Consider the following 21738-nt stretch of genomic DNA (forward strand, 5'->3'; position numbering starts at 1 on the left):
GTGGTGATAAAGCTCATCTGATTATAGTACGATAAAAAAAAAAAACTAGCGAGAATGTAGGTAGCAGTATACTGTAGTAGATAAAGTCAGAGATGAGTGATGTTGACTCTGAGTCTGTCTTGTGTTTCCTGCCCATTTCCCAGACAAACTATAGTGCTGGGATTCTGTTATTGCAAGTAGAGTTTTTACATTTCGGTTACTGAAGTGCCCGTCAGTATTGAGAAAAGCATTACATCTCTATATGTTCCCTTTTACCTCTAGGAAGAATGAGTTTTTCCTCATTTTCACTGGGGAGAAATATGTGATCTGTGGAAGATATGGTTGAGAGCAGCAGGGAACAACATCACCTCACAAGTTTTCATCCCATGGGTAACAGGATAGATTATTCACGGCGACACCCACAACCAGACTACTGATACCACCTCTACTAAGCGAGAAGGCAGCTAGCATCCTTCTGTGTAGATGACAAAGTTTCATATTCTAAGTCTGAAGCAGTAATGAAATAAATAGAGACTCTTGCAATTGTTCTGCATCTACAGCATTTGGTTACCATGGAGACGCAACAGACAAGACTGTTGTCTGTACCGACCTTTATCCTTCAAGCTATTTCCACAAAACTGGGCTTCCAAAACACAAACAAACAAAACCATTTATACCAAAGTGCCACACTGTTTAAGACAAGTGAACATGGGTAGACGAGTCTCTCTTCTACCCATGTTCAGGTCTTGCACTGAGTACTCAGGCAACTCCACTTTGTTGATTGGGCATTTAAAAATAATTTGATATGCTGCTCTACTTTAGTGGATTCTTTTCAATCCACTAACATCTGAAAGAAACAAATTAATTATTATCTTTACTGTTTCTGTCAATCCTTCACAGAAACAGTAAATAATCTGAATGGTAGTTCAAGTTCATATCTTACATGTACCACTAGAATTTTGGCAGATTGAGACGTTTGCAGATGTTTTTTTGTTTAGTTTTTTTTGTAATAGTTAATGACTTTGTAACCATTTGTGATGAACAGATAAAGCTGGTTCTCTGTGAAACACATGAAATTTAGAAAAATTCGCAATTAACACTAAATACAACATTTGTATGTGTAGATTTAATTGAATATTTACATTTGAGGTATAAATTGTATTTCAACTGCAATTATTACAAATTTTTTGCACTGTGTAGCAAATCGTCTGATTGTCTTGTTTTGGGTGAAACAGAAAACAGAACAAAAAAATAAAAGTGTCAAAGCATTGCTGTAGTATGACATTATTCCCAATGTCCTGTCAGCTAAGCCATTTTGTCTTTCTTTGCCATGTAATAAACAGTACATGGTAATAAATAAAAGGTTTATTTTTTTAATAAAAACATTTAAACATAAACTATAAATATGATGTCATCTTATAAACAAAAACGAGATAAAAAAAAGAAAGACAATGAAACCCTTCAAACCATATGAGAGTGGTTTAAAGTCCTCAATGTGTATACTTGCATATTAGCAGCACTGGGTCTGTCTCAGCTCCACTTCTACAGATAAACTACTGCAGTTTATGAGTGCTGCATGTCAGGTTGCATTTACAGGCAAAACGATTTTTGCCTTTACCCCTCCCTGAGAATCTTAGATTTCCAAAATTTCAAAGAAACATCAAGAGGCTTTTCTTAAGGCAGACTTGATCGTCGTTTATCAGTCCCAGCCAAAGTCTTGTCCACTCATCTGATAGAAACGCTGGTTGAACGGTCTGTAGAAGTCCCTGAGTCTTTGCAGAACCTCGGATGGGATCTGGGGGTGAGGTCGGCCCTTTGACTTCCCGAGGCAGCGAGGCCTGCTGCTCCCCTCTGGCTTCTTCAAACAGGGAAAACCTTTAGTCTGGTTGAAGTAGAAATGTTTGTCTGAAATTACTCTTTTCAGGCCCAGAAAGTCCTGAACCCGTCCCATTTCCCCGGCGGGGTCCGACACGAGTCGCTCACCGCTGACAAACAGAAAGTGAGACAGGGGGAAATACTGGAGCCAGTTCTCCAGATGTTTGGCGTAGAGGCCGATGCGCACGGCGCTCCAAGTGGAGTCTACCGGTCCTGTGGAGGAGTTCTTCAAGGCAAGGCTCTGGAAAGACGGTAGTCCCGGGTTCTTGGTGAGTGTCTGGGTGTAGTCGGACACCGCACGCGTTACCGGGTCCCTCACTACAACAATGAGCTTGGTGTGGCAGTTCATTGTGCAAAGACGACTGGGAGCCTCCTTGGTTACAAAGTAGCTCGGTGTCTTCTCCATGGTGATCTGGCCGTCCAGAGTACGGGGCATCAGGTTTCTAGATGAGAAGAAGAAATTTCCAGTTAGGTATTTTGATCCAACGCATTCACTCATCAGAATGTTTCTTCAATGAGCCTAACATCCTTCACGCCAACTTCTTATGCTTTTTCTTATTTTGTTGTGACATGGCATAGATTTCTATGCCGTGTCAGTAAATGTGGACTTTGACTAGACCATTCTAACACAAGATTATGGGGAAATATTTAGTCATTAAACTCCCATACTAGTCTCAAATCTTTGACAGCTTTTGACAGGTTTTCCACTATGTCCTTATATTTAGCTGCATCATTTTTCACATCAATTCTGACCACCTTTCATGTCTCTGCTAAAAAATAAAGCATGTCTGCAGCATGATGCTGCCAACACCGCGTTTCATTGTTAAGATGGTGTGTTTTTGTTGTTAGTCTTGTGACAAGTACAGCAATTTGGTCTCAGCGGATTTCATTCAAAAGCACACCACACTTTTTCTGATTTATTTATAAAAAATATTTGAAGACAATGTGTCTCTTTTCCTTCCACTTCACAGTGGTTCACTATGTTGAGTCGGTTTGTCTTATGAAACCCCTTATAAATACATCGATGTTTGTGGTTGAAATGTAAAAAGAAAAAAAAGTGAAAAGTTCAAAGGATAGGAATGTGCTTTTAACCTCTTATACCTGAAGGAGTGAAGCTACAGCCAAACTTGCCAGGTTGATCACACACTTATTTTAGTAGCCGTAACCCTTCTTTCATTAAATCACCTCAATTCATGTATGATTAAAGGTTTGGATCTAAGACCGTGTTATTGTTTGCAGCCCCTTCGAAACCTCACTTGAAGGTCTGCAGAGTAGGACCATCCGCTCACTTGGAGTCTGATGAGTCTAAAACCACAAAACCTCAAGAACCACTTAACAGCAATTTCCTACAGATTTCCACCCCCTCTTCTTCCTGCAAGAGCAAAGCGCCCACCCTGTTTCATCCTCGCCTCCCCTGCCTGTTACTGCACATATTTAAAGAGCCCAATATGTCTGCAGGAAGTGTGACCAGGCTGTCCAGCTGCTGAGCTCAGCTAGTGTGTTAAACATATGGCTGTGAGGTGGGGGGAGAGGGAGGGAGAGACTGTGCACAATAGACCAATACAAGTATTGTGTGAGCTGGAATATCATGATATGTTCTGAGTTATGTAAAGTAATCTGTGTCCATAGAACAATAAACTGATTTATCTATTTATTTTTGTTATATGGGTAGCTCACAAACAACATATGTGTGGTATCGTTTGAGCACATTGTTTCTTCTTCTGTGGTTTGATTTCTAGTCCATCTATCAAACAGGCATTGTGGGCACCATTCAGGTCTCAGATGTGCTCGTGATTGACAGAAGAGCTGTGTGAGCCAGACTTGTGGCAGACTAAGATTTCAGAAGCGAGACGGTTTGCCTGAGAAACAGGCGATGAGCAATGATTAAAACGGAGGAGGAACTGTCTATTGGCCATTTTGGTTTCATACATCTTATTGTGTTACTGGAAATGGAAAGCATTCATGTGGTTTCCTATAAAATAAACAAGTAATGGAGCATTTGGGCTTTATTTGTTTCACATTGGAAGCCTCAATTGAGTCCAAATGGCCGTAATAAGAGGTCGTTCAGAAATGTAGATGAGTTTTGAGGGGAATTTATTTTCCCTGTGAAACTTTTCATGATCAAAGTCTGATCTGATGATTAGTGAAAAGCAAACAAAAGTCTGCATTGCGTTAATACTGCAGCCTCTCTTCATAAGTTTGCATTGGGAAGATAACTAATTAAAGAAATAATCTTCACTCTTTGAGCTCTTGAGAGAAATATCTGTTTCGCTTTAGCACTGGGTGATATCACTTAAACATGTTACTTATGGTTTTTAAGTTGCTGATAGAAGCAGATGTCAGTGGTCTAAAGCCTCAGTTGGGATCATTTAGTCAAAAGCAGCATTAGTCAGGATGAATAATGAGTACATGAGTGTAACTTCATGAATGTGAAAAGCAAACATCTTGAAAGTCTCAGAAAAGAGGTGGATCAAGCAAATCCACAGACAAATATATGGATTGAGAGTTTCAACTATCGGAGGGAATTCACTTGATTTTATCACTTTAAATATGGCATCAAATGGGTTTATCATTACTTAGAGTGGATTTAGCAAAGACGCTTAGTCCACTCTGACATGGATGCTTTTCTGAAACAGACTTTTTCAGCCACGTTGGTGTCTCCCATCCACAGGAAAACGGCCTTGTAATAAACACCAACTGATGTAGCTTAAAGAGGGAGCACAAATAAAACTTTATGTGGATTGCAGAGATGGATGAAGGTGAATAAATTCTTGCGGGACAAATAGAATAACAAATAGATTAGAAATAGCCTTTATTGTTCCACAGAGGGTTGGATATCCTGTCAATCCTAATATATTCTGGATGGAGGACTTTTTAAAAAAAGTTTTATGTCTTTTGCGTTTACTTCAAGGTGAGCCATCTCAGCCCATTACAATGCCCATAATAAAAGACCACTAATTGATCACTATCCAATTGCACGAGGCTATCCTCTGCCTCCTTACTCTGTTTATCTGGGTCTGATCAATAAGTCTGTCTCTGTGTGACAGATTGTGCTCAGTGCTTGCAATGCGTGTGGTTTTCACTATGCACACACGTGGGCACAGCGGTAACGGTGTTTACTGATAAGTGAATTAGCGTTTGCCCTCTGATTCGTCATGCGTGGGCTTGGGTTTGTCCTTCACTCCTCCTTGTTGAGTGACACTTTGGATAATGACCATTAGTTTTCTTTCCATACTCATGCATAGTTAATGAGCTGTGGCTTTTACCCCTCTCCCTCCAAGTGCCTGTCCCCCTATTGATCAATCAGTCTCATTAACCAAGAATCAATAAGTAGCAACTTCTGTCATAAATCTGTCTGCATATGGCGACAAGGAGTACTGTAAATCTGTCAAGGATGATTCATTTAAAATCCAGGTGCAAATCAAAATTCTTGTTTAACCCGCAATAAACTTGTAAATCTTAGTTTTGTGCCTAAACGTGAGGCTCGGGGAACAAATATGTTTTCTATTTAGCCCATCAAAAAAAGCGTTGCTGATAAACTACACGCGTCTGGAACTCCCTGCTGTTAAAAGAATGCAACGCTTTTTCCTCCCCGAAGTGCCACAGAGCTGATTACAAAGCTGATATGCTGGAAGCAGTCTGGATCGCACAATTAGATTAAAAAAAAGAAAAAAAACAACAAACTTTTCTGCGAGGATGTGGCCAACAGACTTCCTGTCCCTCAGATTACGGGCTCTCCCACTGAAGTGCTCCAGCTTACACCCCTGCAGCACCTTAGCAAAAGGCATGCTGCACATCAAGTGTGTGTGATCAGAGGAAACAAGACCATTAAAAATCTAAATCTACCATGTCTTTTTCTCAATCAAAAACAGGTTGGTAACTTTAGGGCTTATAACGTCATTTACTGGACCATTTATATAAAAACTGTTTTGTTCTTTTTTGTTTTGTTTTGTTTTTTTGCTGGAAAAATGTTTTGTTACAATCAGCGTCTTTTCATCCAAGATATTGTTCATAGCAGGGACCCAATTAAAAAGGCTGGTGGAAAATCAAGGCAATAAAACTAAAAGAGCCCCCAAAAACAATGTGAGGGAAACATTTCTCAGCAGAGTTGTTGTGCTCAAAGGGTGACAGAGGAAGCCTTAAGGCCAGGGACTGCCCAACAGGATGAGTGGGAACTTTCATATCTAAATGAAATACTGCTTGTCATCACCTCTGACAGCGAAGGAGGGGGAGGGCATATAAATACTGGAAGTGAAGTGACAGTGTGGTTTGGAAATGAAAAGAAGTCTAACATGTTTTTTAAAAAATGTGGCTGTCGGTTCCTCTTCTCAGACTTTTGGTGATTCTTCATCCACTCTGGTCACAGTTAGTCACCCATTAGCTTATGTCAGCATTTATTCCAGCATAATGTACAGATTAAAAGGGGGGGAAAATAGCCAATCAGCTCCTGTTCAAATAACTAAAAACAAAGACTTTTGAGGTACAGAATTAGCCCACTTATTTCTTTTACAGTGGCTTGCAAAAGCATTCATAGTTCTGGAGTGTTTTCACAGTTCCAACCACAAACTTCTATGCATTTTATTTCTGATTTTATTTGATAGACAAACACAAAGTAGCACATCATTGTGAAGTGGAAGGAAGATAAAACACGGTTTTCATTTAATTTTCCCAAAAAAGAAGAAATTCAAAAGTCTGAAAAGTCTGACATGCACTTGTATTTGACTCCCTTCATTTATATTCCTCTAAATAAAACTAATTTCAATGGCGTGCCTTTAAGAGTCACCTAATTAATAAATAAACTTGCATCACAAAGACAAAGTACTGGTGAAGTTTAAAGCACAAACAGGCTTCATGAAACAATACAAGATGGTTCTACAAAGTACTGACTAATGATTGCTAAATACAAAAGCCTGCCACACATTTCAGATGTCACAGTGTAAAAGACATTTGAACATCATGTAGAATTTTCCTTCCCTTTCACAATTATAAACTATTGTTTGATTGTCACATAAAATACTTTGAAGTTTGTGGCTGTTAAGTGTAAAGTGATAGAAATGTTCAAGGAGTATGAATATGTTCACTTGATGCTATGAGCTGAATATGAATCTCTTTATGGCTCTAAGTGGAGGATTACGTCCCGGGACGTTGACGGCAAGTAATAATATTGTCACTAGTTCATACCGCAGGTATTAGAAGATGCTTACCCTCACGATTAATAATGCATTAATGGACTAAGTGAAAAGCTAACCTCCAATTGAGAAAACCTAAGTGCTGAATTTTCACAGAAACTACTTGAAGTGGCCATCAAGAAAGGAAAGGAGTAATGTATGTTGGTACTTTAGGCTTGTTGATGCCTGTGGAAAGACAAGTAGTGTCCATTATAATTAGGAGTTTTTAGACCTTCCAGGGAAGTTCAATAATGTATGTAGTTGTTGCACTCAGAATATGCATGCACCACCATTATCATGAATGATAATGACATCAGTCTAATTTTGAATACTTTTGTGAACGACTACACTAAAGCTGAGTTTTATTTGTTTGCATAGTGGCTGACGGTGGGTAGGGAGAACAATGAGTCATTTCAGCCTCAGGGCTGCTGAACAAGTTATTAAAACACAAATTTAAAGTGGAGTAGTATGAAAAGTCTAAGAAACAAATCCAACTAACCCACATGGTAATATTGACTTTCCAGAGCCTGTAATTTAGCAATGCAGTGAAGAGATGAGGGAATGATTCACAAATCCACAAGTAAACGTTTTATTTTAAAGCAAAAATGTCAATTTCTTTAAGGCAGAGACAAGTTGTAGAGGTTTAGCAATTATCCAGGAAAATCTGCAAGCAGCGCAGAAAACCTGGCAAATACATCGATGGCCAATCTTTAAACTATAAATATGATAGTATAAGTGGGTCCACCATTTTGATCTAGACAGAAATACAATTTAATTGATTGCCATTAAATGTAGATATTCATGGTCTCCTGAGGTTTAATCAGGATGTTTATTCTCTTGTATTCAATTAAGGGGCATAAAGTTTACTTTGAGTAACCTGAAGTACTCAGACATTTATATCCTCTCCAGGGGGAAAATATAACTTTGGTGAATATTTTTCATGTGATCATCAAGTTTTGATTACATTTACATTTTAGTTTCTAGTCAGGTGATTTTGTTTGTAGCGTAAGTTAGCAAATGCTAGCAAAATTCCAAACATAGCAAACGACTGCAGATAATGGGGAGACTTTGCATTTAGGAGGAGTGTATTTATGTAAAAAGTAATTATAATGTTTATGGATTAAAGCCCTCAGCGCTGGCTGGGTTGTCGGACGATTTTCAATATAGTACACGCAGTCTGAATCAAGGACTATTTTAGCTTTACCGAATCCCTGCCCATCAACACTGAAGTTAACTGGAGTGGCGGTGATGATACAGACTGTCCTGCAGGTGCATGCATGGTGGGGCTAACTGGTAGGACTGGGCTCATTACATGTCTTTCTGTCAGGCAATCCTTTATGGCTGGAGTAGCAGGTGACACAGAAATTCCACTAGAAATATTTTTTGGACTTGTGAATCATCTTAGCTGAATAAAATGACGAGACCATTTGATTTTATATGGAAATATCTCTACACCAGTCTGCCCATGTCCTCTTTGAAAACCTACTTTCATGTGATTTTTGTCAAAAATCCATGTATGCATAAAGCTCAGACCCTCTGCTGTGCAAAATACAATTCACTGGAAGCTTGTAGATTTTATTCTGATCAAATAATGATGTAAAGGAACAAAACAAATTGCAAAACTGACCAATGTATCCTTGTTTACCAGTGAGAAACCACAAATAAAGTGATTTTGACCAATTTTACTAAAAGCATTGTTTGTGGATCAACAATTAAATAGAGATAAATGACTTGGTGTGTTAGTATTGAAAAAATAGACCCAGCAGAAGCTTTTTCAGCATGATAAAATGTTAATTTAGGGGTGCACCAATTTATAGGCACCAATTTTTTTAATTTTGGGAGATCGCTGATCAGCCAGTACTTAAATGTGAAGCTGATCTTATTCCCCGAGTTTTGATTTAGATCTTTGATTTTTAGCAAAGGTCTAAAAATCAGTCACTCTCCTCTTCTGTTCTCCCATGAGAGAGTTTTGACTGATAGACCAGACCACCAGGTTATTTTTGCATTTAACAATTGTCTCTCCTCTGTTGTCAATTCAGCAACGTTGCTATGTTTAGCAACATTTCAGTAAAAAAAAAATTGGTATTGACCAAAATTGAATTCAGCAGATCAGACCTTTTTAAAAATCGGTAATTGATGATCAGGCAGAAAACTGCAATCAGTTCACCCCAAGTTAATATAAATTTCCCATTTCAGGAGAAGACATAAATAAGGTAAGGGCATGAAAGAGTGAAAAAATTGGTTTGACATTGAAATTTGATGTCTAAGTTTACTCTGATATAGATCTGGTGAAAAAGGTTAGGGGATGATGAAACTCATATCTATATGATTTCTAACCAAGCTACTCTTGACTGTGTCATTGTTTTCAGATTTTTCTTGGCCCATGCTACCTTCACTGGAAATTGCAGTGCCACCGACCATGACTACCAAGCATCTGAGGCATCCGCTGGAACAGAACCATCATTTCTTTGACTATTTTTCTCACAGACCTAAAACGACCTAAGTGAAACTATTCCAAAATTTTTACAAGCACCCCAAAATGAACCACAATGTGCCTTAAATTATAATAATTCACCCCATCTGGGGTTTGAGTGTGGGCTTTTCCCCAAACCTTATAACACCACCTAAACCCAACTACGGCCAAAACCCACCATCATTAAAACACATTACCGCTATACACTGTGGAAGCCACTTCCTGGTCTGCTACGCCAATCAGGGGCACTGAACCGCCATCACTAATGGCCTTAGAGCTTAATTTTGAAGGAGCCATTGGTAAAATTGCCCTCACTTGGGAAAATGTTGCCCCATATCCATAAAAGCCCACCTCCAAAACCTCAGCTGTCAAAAATCAAGATTGGCTCGATGATTAGTTGAACTTGACCTCCTGGATAGAAGAAGGTGTGTGAGAGAGACAGACATACAATTTTTGGTTTGATGTTTTTCAAAGCATGAAAGAAACAGCTGATCTTTTTTGATATAACATACAGTCATATCTTGTGTTGTTTCAGTTTTTTTCTGTTGGGTTTACCTTTCTTTTTAAAATAAAATTATTTGATCAAGAAATTTAAAACGCAGTTGGAAAAAAAAACAGTACAAGAGTCGGCTCATGCAGCATCTCTCGCAACCTTCACAGGTCCTGATTTAAATGATTTATGCTATCTTTTAGCAACAGTCTGATTGGTCACAATCTTACATGTTAAGCCTGTGGATCATCCACACAGTTAGTCCCATTTTACTTTAGGAAAAACAAGTTTTCCAAATAGCTAAACATTTCCCCTCAAAAATCGAAAGCTGCTTTTTAAAGATGTACTTGGCTTCTTGGCTTCTTTTAAAATAAATTTTAAAAACACAATGAGAACATAATGAGAAACACAATTAAAGCATTTCATATGTCAAGACAAAAAATAGAATGCCATTGTCTCATGAAAAGCTGTGGGTTTTTAGCTGTCTGTAGTGGCTGACAAATCCCATATGTAAGCTATACGACATCACAAACTCTTTAAACCTTCGCCTCATTTTAAATGCAATGTTTGTGGGTTTTCTGTCCCAGTAATGAGTTAAGTGCTCACATGCAAACAAAAGAATGGAATGGAAATACAGACATGTAACACACAAAAAAAGATAAAAGCAAGAGAAAACATTTATGAATGGGTCTAACACAGTTACTGAAGGGTACAGAATAATCTATGGTGTGTCTTAACCAGTGCAGCTCACTTTGATACTTTCAACAACTGACATCAAACTTTCATATTGTGACAGCTTACAAGTTCCATTAAACTCATATGTCATTTTAATATTTTTTTCCATCCAGGACATGTGGTAGCAGACTCTTTGTGCTATCATAAATAAAGTCTATTTTTTTTATAAATGTTTAAAGAAAGATTCGGTTATAAAACAAATCTTTAGCTTCTCCAAAATCGTTGTACAGGTCATTTAATCCTCAGTGGAAATCTTTGAGAGGCTCTAAAAGACGTGACACTGGGGCAGTGTTTTAGTTGCAAGTCAGAAAAACAGGATTTTCCAGTTGAACACACTAACAAGGCTAGTTACTGTTAGTAATACAAGCCAATAGTAACGTGTGCCTCCAAATCACAAAATATTTGGAGGTAAAAGCTGGGCTAAATATAAAATGCATGCACCTGTCAGATATCATTGGTTGAAAATACTGAAAACTTTGCTTTCGTTTGTTTTCATTATGCATTATATGCTTTAAACCTTGCATCAGCCTGTCGCATAAAATCTCAATTGAAGAAATTGAAGTTTGTGGTTGTTGCATTACAAAATGTAGAAAATGTAAGTGGAAGAAAACTTTTTCAAATCACTATGTGAACATGCAATGAAAGCCACAAAAAAAGATTAAAACACTTTCTCTGTATCCACAATTAAGAATAAAGACTTCAATTGTTTTTCTTAGAGTGTTTGTGAAAAGCTTACTTGTTCAAATAGATAAGTCATATTATATGTATAAGTCACTGATGTACACACACTGTCAACCAGTATTGTACACACACATGGTATCACTGCAAACACATCTCAACAGTATATGACATATAATGACAGCTAAAATTATATCTTTACAAACCCATATCTGAAGAAATACAAGCGTGCAAAGTTACACTAATAAACCAAGTTTTCGGTTTTTACTCCTTCTGTGGCATACTTTACCTCTAATGCAGGTCTTACATATGAGTTATAAAGAAATCAAATAGCTTATATTTTTCCTCAACCATATTTTATCTGCTTTGTACTGTTTTGCAGATTTTACTGTATGGCAAATCTATTTTACAGCCCCCGGTGGTGTTACTACAAAATTAGTGGAGCAACAAAACAGTTACTTTAAAGCAGGGGTCTCAAACTCCAGTCCTTGAGGGCCACAGACCTACAGTTTTTAGATGTGCCACAGGTACAAAACACTGGAATGAAATGGCATAATTGCCTCCTCCTTGTGTAGATCAGTTCTCCAGAGCCTTGCTAATGACCTAATTATTCTATTCAGGTGTGGTGCAGCAGAGGCACATCTAAAAGTTGCAGGACTGCGGCCCTCAAGGACTGGAGTTTGAGACCCCTGCTTTAAAAGGTTTATAGAACCATACAGGGTCATTTAAACACATAAAAACACAAAATATAAGTAGCACCAAATCTGCCACAGGTATTCACACATATAAACTTTGTCAGAGAGGAATACAGTGAAGCGAGGTGGGATTAGGATGAAGCGCATCAGACAGGGGGGTGTGTGGAAGAGGGGGTAAAATATGTGAAAAGAATGTGTGAAAACTGGGATGCAAATGTGGTAATTAGAAACAGGAGGGAACCTATGTGTAAAAGTGTAGGATACGGGGGGGAGGAAAAATTCATACGGTGCATAAAGAGACAGACAAGGAACAGAAATCTTTCAACATGTTAAAATTATCAGCAGTGAAACTGTTTCCATGTGGCCAAATGTGCTCCGTTAAGGCGGAGTGAGGAGTTTATGGCAAGACGGGGTGGAATTACATCTGAGAAACCTCTGAAATCTGTGTTTGTTAATGCTCCTCACCCTGTCATAACCTTCACCTCTCCTCATGGCACCTTTCTAGCTCAGAGGTCTCACAATACTATTGTCCTGTCAGCCTGATGAGAGCTCAGTTGGGACCAGGTTCAGAAGCTTGCAGAACATCTGGATATGATCAGGATCAGCTTCATCGTGAGCTAAAACCCTCTTCAGAGCCTTAATTGAACCCAGATATAAATTACAGTTTTGGTCAAACAGGTCAATCCATAATCAGCTGCTGCCACTACAGCAGAAACTAATTAGAAACCCCCCAAAATCACGCACTGTAATCAAATCATCACATCTGCATAAGCTGAAGATAACATCCAACTTAGACCTTTTGTTGACATTGCAGGGTGATCATAGTTGGTTTCCTATGCGGAGCACAACCAGAGCAAACATAGGATGACAGGTGGAAGTGTGGGTTGTAAATGGTTTATAAATGGGCATCAAGATGATGAATGGCTCCTCTGGGGCCCCGAGGACCCTTTGATCTACAGTGCAGAACACATGGATCGTACCTTGTGAAGCTGATCTGAGTACATCAATCTTTTTGTGTTCTAGCTCATTTATTGACAGTACACATCAGCACATATGCGTAGGAGGCTCAACTTTTAACAGGATGGTGGTCCCTATGTATGGTTTGATGTTTTGTGTTTATTATCAAACCTTAAGTTGTTCCTGTCACCTTAATTCCTGCTATGAAGTATTGTGGATCAATAGTAGGATCTAAACTAGTTTTCCTATCCTTTTACACAAGACTAAGCAATCCTCTGAGTACAAATTGCCACAACCATCTCTTGTACACATTTTTGAAGTTAATTTCTTTTTCACTTTATAATTCAGTGCCTATGCTTATTTGATGTGAAATCACCTTTAAACCCCATCTAGATTTTGAAGCTACTTGTCATAAAATTGTAAATTGGGACCCAAAATGCAGGGGAGGAAACAGGAGGCAGGCAGGTGAAAGTCAAAGGTGTACATAAAATTAAGTAAAACCAAGAACTAATATACAGCAGTGAATCCAAACAAAATCAAAAGTAGGAGACCACGAGGAAACAGGCTGGTGGCATAAAAGCAAATATTTATGCCGGACACTTGATTGCTGAACAAGAAGCAGGTGGCTGATTAGAAACTGTGCGCAGCTGTGAGGGAAGAAGGCAAGTAGCGGAAGTTGATCAGAGGAAATAGGAGAAATGTCTGAGAGAAAATACAGGCAAAAAGGGGAAACAAGGAAACCAGAGATTTAACAAACCAGAGACACAAACAAACAGGGGAAACTGCCAGTGTATATTTGTTAGTGAAAATCATCCAAAACTGGACTGTATCTTTAAATATCTGGTTCTCAAAAAAAATTATTTTAACAAATATTCAATTTCTTAGAATCATCTGGTTTGTTGATTGATTGCAGAGATTTTGATATTTAATATTTTTCGTTGTTTGTTTAATTAATATTTTCAACACTCTGTGTATTGTAATTATAGGTTGGCAGTTTGGCATGTGTTTAATATGTTACATTTCCTTGTGTTTATACGTTTTTGTAAAAGCATGCACATTTAACAGTGCTTTTGACTTTTTTGAGTAATATAATTTTTAAGACAGTTTATGTGAGCAAATGAGACTTCTTCCATTGGAACGAAAGGTTCATTTCTATTTACTGTGCCTTCTTTACCACTTGGTGAACAAGCGAACACACAGCACACATGTATATCCTTTTAGCTATCGTGTACAAAAACGTAATGAGAAAAGGTACGTCTATTGTCCTTCACTTTTTGTATGTAACTGATCTGCTGTTTTTTAAAACTCTTTATTTAATGTAATAGTTTAAAGCAACTTTAACAGTTGTGTTTCCATTAAATTTAGATGTGAACCAACAACCTGTTCTGTAAGCAGCCTACCTGTACCACTCCAGCCCTCTGTCATAGAACCTGTCGAAGAAATGTGGCTCTGCGCCAAACGCCCTCACGTCCGGATGGATGCGCAAAAACTCCAGCAGGGCGCGGGTTCCTCCTTTCTTCACCCCGATGATAATGGCATTTGGAAGCTTTTTAGTCCCGTAGGTGTTGGAAACGGGGATGCTGTTTGTCTCCTTCTTGCTGCCCTGGTCGTACTGCTGCTGCTGCAGCTGCTGCTCCGCGTCCACCTGCAACGCGTCCGGAGAGGCTGTCCGCTTGTGGAGCTGCCGCTGCGCGCCGAAGTGGTGAGGCGGAGGCGACCGGAGGTCCACCAGCACCTGGCTGCGGTCGTCCACGTTGTCATCGCCCCCGTCTGCACCTTGTTGGCTGTATAAAGTCCTCGGAGCCGAGTCGCAAAGTCCAGTGAGACAGTAGAAGAAATAAGTGAATATTAGGACCATGGTGAGGAACACGGAGACCTTGGAGAGCACCTTTCCAAAGTTAAGCCTGACTCTGCAGCCGCCACATCCCATGAGTTGATCTCCTGCTGGACGCCAAATGACCGAAACCTTGACAACATGCTTCTTCCTCCTACATGGATCGGATCTGTATGAGTTAGAACCTGTTGCGCAAATAAGTAGAACTTCCCTCAGCTCAGCAGTCCATTTGGCAGCGATTATTTGTCAGAAGTGAACTTCACAATGCTTGTCAAATGAAAATGAAACGTACACACAGAATCACTTTTAATTGGAAATCACTTTATCTTCAAGCTTGTTTTTATGCCCAGACCTGGTAGCGCGCTGGTGCGCTCTGAGGTGTTCACTCCTCGGCGCTCTTCATTTGCCCCTCGGTCGACACGCCTCACAAGTCTCCACCCTTCACTCCAGTGGCAGATGACAGGCCCTTACAGTTCACTGTGTGAACAAGTTTCATATTACAATCTGCTGTGCATCATAACAAGCCCAAAACAGAATAAAAACATATATAAAAGCCTGAAGAACTCACAGTACCTAACAGAAGTGTTCACACCGCTTGAACTTTTTCACATTTTTGTAATGCCACAAACGTTGCTGCATAAACTAACACAAAAAAGTAAAATTACACTTTTTTTTTCTTTTTTTTAGCTTTCTCAGAGAACCTGAAAAGTGTGGCGTGCATTTCTATTCAGCCGCCTTTATTCTGATACTAGAGTTGGGTGAATCCATCCAAATATATATATATATCAATACCAAATCGGTATAAGTATGGAGTCTTTTTAAGTCTTTTATATCCGTTTTCCCATCAATTCTGAGCATCTTCCCAGTAGGTTATGAAGAATAACACCATGATGCTGATCATCTCTCTTTGCATGTTGGCTGTATCTCTTACATAGCTTGCGACAAACTTTAAACAGACTTGTTATGGTATTCTCTCAACATTTGCTTTCTCGTTTCATTGAACTTTCTGGTTGCAATGTGAGCAAATATGGAACATTTCCAGATGCAGGAATAATTTTTTCAACCCACTTTAGTATTAAAGTTTTAGCTTTATGATTGTTACCTACACAGAGGAAAATCCTCATTGCACCTCGATCGACATGACTCCTTTGAGAGTTCTTGTCTCCTTTTGTGCTCTGGTTGCACCTTGAGACACAACACTAAACCAAAACACAGACGTCTGAAATATAAATTTAAAACCGGAGTGCCCAGGAAAGCAGAGGAATAGCTCACTACCTCATACAGTATGACAGGTTGAGATTGTCACCTTCAGGCTACATGCAGGAGGGATCAGCGCTGGGATGTTTCTCTGACTTTGTAAAGCAGGTGTAAGGTTTCTTCTGACAGTGAGGCGAAGTTTAGACTTTGAACTGACTTTGTGGAATCGGTTTTGAAGGATAAGAGGATAAAAAAAGAGGGTGGAGAAATGTCTGGATAAACTATCTAAGGAAGAGGTGAACAACTCAACCCTTAAGCAACAAATACTCAGAGAGAGATCATGAATACATTTGACAGTCTCACTGTAAAGTTGGACTGTTGTGTGTTTTAATCCATATTCAATAGCATTAGTTCATAGTCTTTAAAAACTGATGTTTTCTGACTTAAGAAAAAAAACAAGAGGAAATGTACTTTGTGTATTTTAAAGTGACTAAAGTTAGGGCTGCAGCTCGGACGTAATAAAATGAAGCATATATTAGTTAAGACAAACAGAACATGCTATAGAAAAAAAAACTCTAGAACTTAGCAAGGATTTCTGTATTCTACTAATCTTTATTAATTAAATTTCCAATGAAGCGATGGAGTTTGTTGACTAGGTACTTCCATAGCTGTTTTCATCCATCGGTAGTAATTTTCCAGGCATTTCTATTCAGTTTATATGTTTACCAGTTTATTTTAACGATATTTAGCATTTCACCCTTTCTTTGTTATTCATTATTCCATTCTGGGTTTTTTTAGACATATAATAGATACTAATGACCCATAAGGCTGAATTCAGTGGATCAAAGTATTTGAAAAACAATATTGTCTACCAAGCTCAAACTTTTGAGCTACTTGAAAATTTGCAGGAGATTTTCTTCAGCTATTGTCTCAAAGTGACTAGAAACATGTTATACTCCATCCTCAACAACTATATAGAAAGTCTGTCTTATAAGAATTAGTAAGGTATATATAATCAAATGCCTATAATGTGATGAAAACCTCAGACTGAATAAACATCTTAAGTTTTTAATTTTGAAAATGGTAAACATGTCAAAACCTCATTGATACTAAAGAAATTTTCACAACCAGAATGTGACATTGGACCAATAAAATTAGACTTACAGTAGTTTTAAATTAAAATCAGAATAATAAAACTATCTAAAAGACTATTTGATATTTCATAAACCACCCTTATTTCAAGTGAAAGTACTGTTTTCATTTCAGGCTCTACAAAGCAAACAAACAAGGCATGAGAATGTTAATTAGAGAGCTTTAGAGATCCTGGTAGGTGTATTATGTTACCAGTGGACAGAGCCAGTCTTGCTTTCCCCCCTCCCCACAGTCGTCAGGTGGAGCAGCTCGCTTTTATTATATTGAGAATGGAATCCAGTTCTTTGTCAAAAAAAAATCTCAGCAAAATTTCTCTTCTAAATGTCAAACTCGTCTCTTCAACAATGTAAAAGGTTTTCATGTTAAACATTAAAAAAGCTGGTGATTGTTGATTCCAACTCAAACACGGCGCTGTGTAAAAGCAAACATACAATAATGACATGTTTTGTAATTGCTCTAGCCCAGTCAGCGGGAGCAAGGTCACAGTCTCGGCCTTGCTTTCATTAGACGTATTAATTTCTATACCCTTTGTGATAATTGCTCCGTCTTGAGCTGCACTGACAGGTTTGGACCTTGGAGTGTAAACAGAGAGATTAAAGAAGCACACAGGCAGGGCTGTGGAAAACAGATATGCAAGCTCTGAGCTGCGCCTGTGTGTACGCAGCAAGACCAAAGCACATCGGTGAGCTCACGCTCATGTGCAGGCGTTTATGCGTGCGTGTGTGCAATCCAGGCGATATTTCCAGCCGTCCCGCCCGCAGGTTTGTTCTGGTGCTGCATCCCTGTTGCGTGTGCCAGTAGATACAGATTTCCATGGCCAGAGGCCTGCCGATGGCATGTACATGTGTCAGCCATTACAGCAAATTAGAAATCCTCTGCAGCCATGGGTGAATGTTCCACTCCAATTTTGTAATTTCCAGGATGAGGGAGAAGCTGTCACCTATTTGCGATTCCCTGTTGAACCCTTGGAGCCACTGCAGTCAGTGTTAGAATCACCACTCAGGAGAAAGTTGTTTAGCAGATCCATGGCTGCATTTTCCTACAACGCCATTACGACACATTAAACATATGGAATTCAAAATAAAGACAATTCCCATTGGTTTGCATCAAATATGACCACTAAATACATTATTGCTTTTTAAAGTCTTTATATGCTGCTTTAACTTTTTTCAATGCTACAAACACAAACTCTAATTTGTTTTATTGGAATTTCAAGTGATAGACACAAAGTGACACACATTTGTAAAGTGAAAGAAAAATTATTTTTTGTCTTTTTGATTGCTTACAAATAAATATCTGAAAAGCCCGCTTGAGTCAATACTTACTTTGAGGTTTGCAACCTACATGGCTAGTTTGGTCCTTTGCAACTTTGCAAGTTCGTAGACCATTCAAGCTAAAATGGAAAATAAACAGATGGTTTTTTAAAGAACCAATGTTACAGATAAACAAGCTAGTTCCTGTCCTGTTTCTGTGCTTTTAATGCAATATCTACATTACATTTCCACAGCAGAATAACACTGAAGTTGTGAGGCATAGTAGTTTGTTTTTTACCATTTGATTTGAAATCTAATGGTAAAAAAAAAAAACCTTTAGATTTTTTTTTTCACGATTCAAGATGAAGTTGCCATTTTATTTTTGCAGAAATATTTAATATCCCAGATGTAACATGGCCGTTTTCTAACCAAGTTCTAGGATGGCTATTCATAGACAATGGTGTTATCTTAGGACTTATGTAGCTATTGTAGCTCTAGACCAGTGGTTCTCAAACTTTTTTCAGTGATGTACCCCCTTAAAAATATATTTTTAGTCAAGTAGTCGTTCTTCGTTCGCTAAAGCTGTTCTTGTTTACAGGCTTCCCACTCGGAAGAAAGGAGAAGAAGAGACAAAACAAAACAAACATCAATTGTTACAACTGTTTCAATACAGCTGAGACATGTAACATAGGTATAAAAAAAAAATTTTCTGAGGTAACAGCCTGCGATGTCATCGATGACATCACATCCGTCCCTGACTGTCACTGATGACATCAGACCGACAAAACGAACGTGATGTCATCGATGACATCGCAGGCTGTTCCTTCAGAAGTGCTTGAATAAGACGACCACGTGGTAATGTGAAGGCCTGTGAAGGCCCTCGCACCGAACGTGGACGCGAGGGCCTGTGAAGGCCTGGGATCCTTCAAGGACCTGGCCTGTGAAGGCCCTCGCACCGAACGTGGACGCGAGGGCCTGTGAAGGCCAGGGATCCTTCATGGACCTGGCCTGTGAAGGCCGTCGCACCGAACGTGGACGCGAGGGCCTGTGAAGGCCAGGGATCCTTGAATGACCTGACCTGTGAAGGCCCTCGCACCGAACGTGGACGCGAGGGCCTGTGAAGGCCAGGGATCCTTGAATGACCTGACCTGTGAAGGCCCTCGCATCGCCACGTGGATGCGAGGGGACTGTGAAGGCCAGGGATCCTTCATGGACCTGGCCTGTGAAGGCCAGGGATCCTTCAAGGACCTGGCCTGTGAAGGCCCTCGCACCGCCACCTGGATGCGAAGGCATGTGAAGGCCCTGGCCTGTGAAAGCCCTCGCACCAGCACCTGTATGCGAGGGCCTGTGAAGTCGTGTAAAAGTAGTAGAAAAAGTTGAGTACCTTTCTACCATTTCTACTCTCTGCTCCTTCCATGCGTTGCTCTAGAGCAGTGGTTCTCAAACTTTTTTCAGTGATGTACCCCCTTAAAAATATATTTTTAGTCAAGTACCCCCTGACACGGGCAAAACATTTTTGGAATTAAAAAGGGGTACAGTGCTGTAAAATCACTGTCTGATTTATTAAAGCCAAACAACTTATATCAGTGAACCTGACAAATACATCCATATTGCAAGCATTGCATGGTTAAACACAAAAGAAAAACAGAAGACGGTGACCACCAGGAAGGTATAAAACCAGTCAAACCGTTTTATTTTAAAGGATATTTAAACTAAATACTGAATATAAAATTCAGTGCATGAACACACATTTATATTTTATCGAACTTTTCACAAAATAATTTTTCCCAAGACTTATTATGAGGAGCCTACTGATTTTTTAAAGATATTTTGAAAAGCTTCACGTACCCCCTGCAGTACCTCCACGTACCCCCATTTGAGAACCACTGCTCTAGGGTGTCCCTACGCTCTTTCAGGTCTCATACTGATGTTTCCAGTTTTGTTAGAGCCAAATTATAGACAGCGTTTCACCAGGAGACCTAGAGTGAGGAGCCCCGCCCCTTTCCCCCTTGCGCCTCAGACAGAGTTTGGGGAAAAAGATGGCGGTCGTTCTTCGTTCGCTAAAGCTGTTCTTGTTTACAGGTTAGTAGTGTGAAGCTGGTGGAAACTATCCCCGCTAAAATGTAAATTTACAAGTTCATTCGGTGCTGATTTCGTAATTACTTGCTAGACGTGTTTAGACGTTCGAGGGAAAAAGAGTGATTTTGTTTCATAATTACGGTTTGTAGCTATAACGGTCGTAAAACAGCCGTTATAGAAGTTTGCTACATGTATCTAAACTTCGATACACTCTCCGACCCAACCTTATTAAGATTTCGGTGGTATCCTGACGGGTTGTGTTATCTTTTGATAGGAAGTGTTAAAGTTACTCTGTTACATGTACCGGAAATCAGTTCTCATCAGTTTCAAACATTTATTATAGACGTTACCACTTGTCCCCTACATCCCTGTAATTGATTCTACTGTACTAGCTTAAGCTAGATCTAGTCCTCTAAATATGCCCGTATTAAATTATAGAACTAATAATATGATTACATTTTTCAGAGTTATTACAATTCAAAGAAATTAGTAGCCTTACAATTTCACTGAACTTGAGGAATAGTTTTCTTTTTATGTAAATCTGTAAGATTTAAATCAATTGTTGAATTGTTTTGATTTGGCCCATGGATGCTGTCACAGCTGGTGTGGGCTGATGTTGTTTATTGAAGTAGATGGAATATGGTTGTTTTGGAGCAACGGAAGGACACATGGACATGAATGCACAAAGGAATGTTCAATGTATGATTGCATGATTTCATGATTTTGACAATTTGTAATAAAACAGACAGAGTTTGGGGAAGAAAACGGCGGTCGTTCTTCGTTCGCTAAAGCTGTTCTTGTTTCCAGGCTTCCCACTCGGAAGAAAGGAGAAGAAGAGACAAAACAAAACAAACATCAATTGTTACAACTGTTTCAATACAGCTGAGACATGTAACATAGGTATAAAAAACATTTTTTCTGAGGTAACAGCCTGCGATGTCATCGATGACATCACGTCATCGATGACATCACGTCCGTCCCTGACTGTCACTGATGACATCAGACCGACAAAACGAACTTGATGTCATCGATGACATCGCAGGCTGTTCCTTCAGAAGTGCTTGAATAAGACGACCACGTGGTAATGTGAAGGCCTGTGAAGGCCCTCGCACCGAACGTGGACGCGAGGGCCTGTGAAGGCCTGGGATCCTTCAAGGACCTGGCCTGTGAAGG

General features: G+C 39.3%; 1 protein-coding gene across 1 annotated transcript; it reads right to left on the reverse strand.

Annotated features, from left to right (window-relative positions):
• Positions 1 to 1412: 1412 nt before the first annotated feature.
• On the reverse strand, positions 1413 to 15268 carry hs3st6 (heparan sulfate-glucosamine 3-sulfotransferase 6). The gene is made up of 2 exons (XM_005808758.2): positions 14451 to 15268; positions 1413 to 2297 (listed from the first exon to the last, which is right to left on the reverse strand). Exons 1-2 carry the CDS (start codon positions 14978 to 14980, stop codon positions 1679 to 1681), a joined length of 1149 nt encoding a protein of 382 aa, XP_005808815.1. The 5' UTR covers positions 14981 to 15268; the 3' UTR covers positions 1413 to 1678.
• Positions 15269 to 21738: the final 6470 nt, after the last annotated feature.

Source organism: Xiphophorus maculatus, chromosome 16, assembly GCF_002775205.1.
Source record: "Xiphophorus maculatus strain JP 163 A chromosome 16, X_maculatus-5.0-male, whole genome shotgun sequence".
Classification (NCBI taxonomy): Eukaryota; Metazoa; Chordata; class Actinopteri; order Cyprinodontiformes; family Poeciliidae; genus Xiphophorus; species Xiphophorus maculatus.

Bases quoted from the DNA above. Each gene is read 5' to 3' on its own strand.
- hs3st6 (XM_005808758.2), bottom strand. From the start codon at position 14,980: ATGGGATGTGGCGGCTGCAGAGTCAGGCTTAACTTTGGAAAGGTGCTC. The intron at 2,298-14,450 runs GTAGGCTGCTTA...CTTCTCATCTAG, and splicing joins AGAGGGCTGGAGTGGTACAG to AAACCTGATGCCCCGTACTC.